This window comes from Emydura macquarii, unplaced genomic scaffold (assembly GCF_026122565.2).
Source record: "Emydura macquarii macquarii isolate MOO-44397 ecotype Brisbane River unplaced genomic scaffold, CSIRO-AGI_Emac_v2 contig_499, whole genome shotgun sequence".
Classification (NCBI taxonomy): domain Eukaryota; kingdom Metazoa; phylum Chordata; order Testudines; family Chelidae; genus Emydura; species Emydura macquarii.
This window is the reverse complement of record NW_027130636.1, coordinates 14199601-14202624: the sequence shown is the minus strand read 5'-3', so window position 1 is coordinate 14202624 and position 3024 is coordinate 14199601. Positions and strand designations below refer to the sequence as shown.

The 3024-nt window shown below is 44.9% G+C and overlaps 1 protein-coding gene across 1 annotated transcript; it reads right to left on the bottom strand.

Moving 5' to 3' along the window:
- Window positions 1–303: 303 nt before the first annotated feature.
- Window positions 304–1176, bottom strand: LOC137147023 (uncharacterized; the record flags this gene model as incomplete). The annotated part of the gene is made up of 1 exon (XM_067538674.1): window positions 304–1176. A coding segment is annotated over exon 1 (873 nt), but the record flags the coding sequence as incomplete, so codon positions are not given.
- Window positions 1177–3024: the final 1848 nt, after the last annotated feature.

Here is a 3024-nt window from a genome sequence, read left to right as displayed (position 1 = left end):
GGCAGGTGGCTGCTCATAATTGGCAGCCAGTCTTTTTGCTTCCACATCCCAACCCTGGGGGAACCTTTCCCCCATAGCTTCACACACATTATGAAGAACACAGCAAGCAGATATCACAGAAGGGAGGTACTTCTCACTCATATCCAGCCTAGTGAGGAGACTCCTCCATCTACCTTTTAAACGCCTAAAGGCACATTCTACAACCATTCTGCTGCTGCTTAACCTCTTATTAAAACACTCCTTGTCGCTGTCAAGGTGACCAGTGTAGGGCTTCATTAGCCAAGGGAGCAAGGGGTAAGCAGGATCCCCCAGGATCACTACGGGCATTTCCACACCCCCAATGTCAATTTTTTGGTCAGGGAAGAAAGTGCCCGCCTGCAGCTTAGAGAACAGCCCCGAGTTATGAAGTACACGAGCATCATGCACCTTCCCAGGCCACCCCACAAAGTTGTCTGTAAAACGACCCCTGTGATCCACAAGCCCCTGAAGGATCATGGAAAAGTACCCCTTGCGGTTAATGTACTCTGGTGCCAGGTGTGCAGGTGCCAAGATGGGGATGTGAGTCCCATCAATGGGCCCACCGCAGTTTGGGAACCCCATCGCAGCAAACCCCTCCACTATGTCCTGCACGTTTCCCAAAGTCACAAGCCTTCTTAGCAAAAGTCTATTGATGGCACTGCACACTTGAATCACAGCAGCTCCCACTGTAGATTTACCAACTCCAAATTGATTCCCAACAGAGCGGTAACAGTCAGGGGTTGCCAGCTTCCAGAGAGCAATGGCTACTCTCTTCTCCACCGTCATAGCTTGTCTCAAGTGAGTGTTCATGTGCTTCGGGGACGGTGACAGCTGTGAACACAGTCCAAGGAAAGTTGCCTTCCGCATACGAAAGTTTTGCAGCCACTGATCATCATCCCACAGCTGCATAACAATGCGGTCCCACCAGTCTGTGCTGGTTTCTCTGCACCAGAACCTGCGGTCCACTGACTGCAAATGAAACGTGATAGCCTGCAGCAATCGGTCATTATTAGTATCTATTGCCTGTATCAGGGCACGCAGAGTGACAGTGGTGAAAAACATACTTTCACTTACTGCTTCACTTAGAAAGTAATCCAGGATAAGCCAGGTTGTATTTGTCATGCTCAGAATCACAGCACACAACTCATCTGTGTCCATGTCTCTGCAGCAATGGCGATCGTGGCTGTGGGGAATGAAAAAATGGCATGAAAAATCCTTTTCCTGTTTGCTTGGGGGTGGGGAGAAGAGAGTGGGGGAAGCAGAACTGCATCCTGGGACGATGACACTTGTCACAACAGCCTCTATGGTTAGTTGCACTGTGGGATAGCTTCCCACATTGCACTGCTCTCTAATTCCAAGTACGGTTTTCCAGTGTGGACGCAATAAAGCGGATCAAGCACTGTAGTGTGGACAGTCTGCAGCGTTTTCTGTAAAGCGCTTTCTAAAATACGCATTAAGCTAATGCACATTAGTGCTGTAGTGTAGACATAGCCTTACACAGAAGTATTCTGATTGATGCTAGCAGAGATGCTTGCAGCAAGCACGGACATGACTTAAGTCAGTTGCAGTATGCTGCAGGCATGCCAGGAAACACTACTACTGCGACTGGTTGCTGACAATTCACTTACTATTGATGAATTCATTCCTCTCCCACTACACAGACAATGGACTGCACCCAAATTAAGCTGTGAGCTTAAACACTTGCTGCTCTGTGAAGTGTGGTCCCAACACAAGCTCCATGAATGGCTTTGGGGGGGGGGTAAAAAGAGACACTGGCCTTCAGGGCTGCAGATGTGAGTGAGGGTAAGTCAGAGAGACTGACATTATCTGTCTAAAACTGGGTACAATCCACTATTGCTAGGACTATGCTACTAGCTGAAAGACCTGGTGATTTTGTGTGCATGTGAATGCACATGTCTTCCAATCAGTAGAAGCCAGATTTCACTGTAGGGTCTGTTTATTAGAATCTTTTTATTTAAACAAATAGGAACAGATAAATCAAGCCTTAAGCACCGTCACTCACTCCTCTTGACCCACTCTTAAGCCCTCATGATGCTTAACGGGAAAATTTTGGACAACATAATGCCCAGGGCAAAGGGCCTTGTTTGCTAAGCCTTCACCTACCAGTCACTAAAGTCTTTATTGACTTCCCCTTTTTCTTTGATTTAGTGCCAAAAATAATTTTAGTAGGGCCTTACTTCCCCCCCCACTCCACTTTGTATCTCTTATCCTTTGGAGATGGGAACTATAAGATAACACAATTTATTAATAAGATGCTTTGAGTAGTTTATTTGTCTTTGCAGGCACCATTAGTATATGTGAATTTTTAAAAGGGCTCCCATGTGGGATAAGAACTTTCAAGAGTTTCTCACCTCACCCTGCAAACTATTAAATTCAAACACTGCTGGAAAGCATGAGAAAGTTGGTTCTCTCTCTCCAGCCTGGCTCACATTTAAGCACATGCAAAGTAAACCATTGGCTATTTCACTTCCATTTTCCATAAATACTAATGTGCTAGCATTGCAGGGACAAACCCAGCTCCTGTGCGGAGTTTAAATGGTCCCGAACTCATAACCTGCTTTGATCATAAAATATTTCCTTTGTCATTGAAGGTTTAGAAAATCTGACCTACAGCGAGAATAGGAAGAAGTATCTCCAAATTTGCTACTTCATTCTGTTGAATATCTTTCAAAAGGACACCAAACATTAGAGATATACATAAACAATTGGTTCTCACAAAATGAACATTCTTTTGCTTACCAAAATGACCAGCTCCTTATCCATCCTTTGGCCAGGAAGTTTCACTCAGTGGGCTTCATTGCTACAAATAGTGTCAGGACACGAAGCCCTGAGCTACAAAATACATACACACACACACACACACACGTATGTATTTTTGCCAGACCATCTGAATTTGGTTTAAGATGCTAAAATTTATCCTGGAGAATAAAAACAGTGGTGTGGGGTTGTTTTTTTTTTATTTAGTCATCCATCATAGTCTTTCAT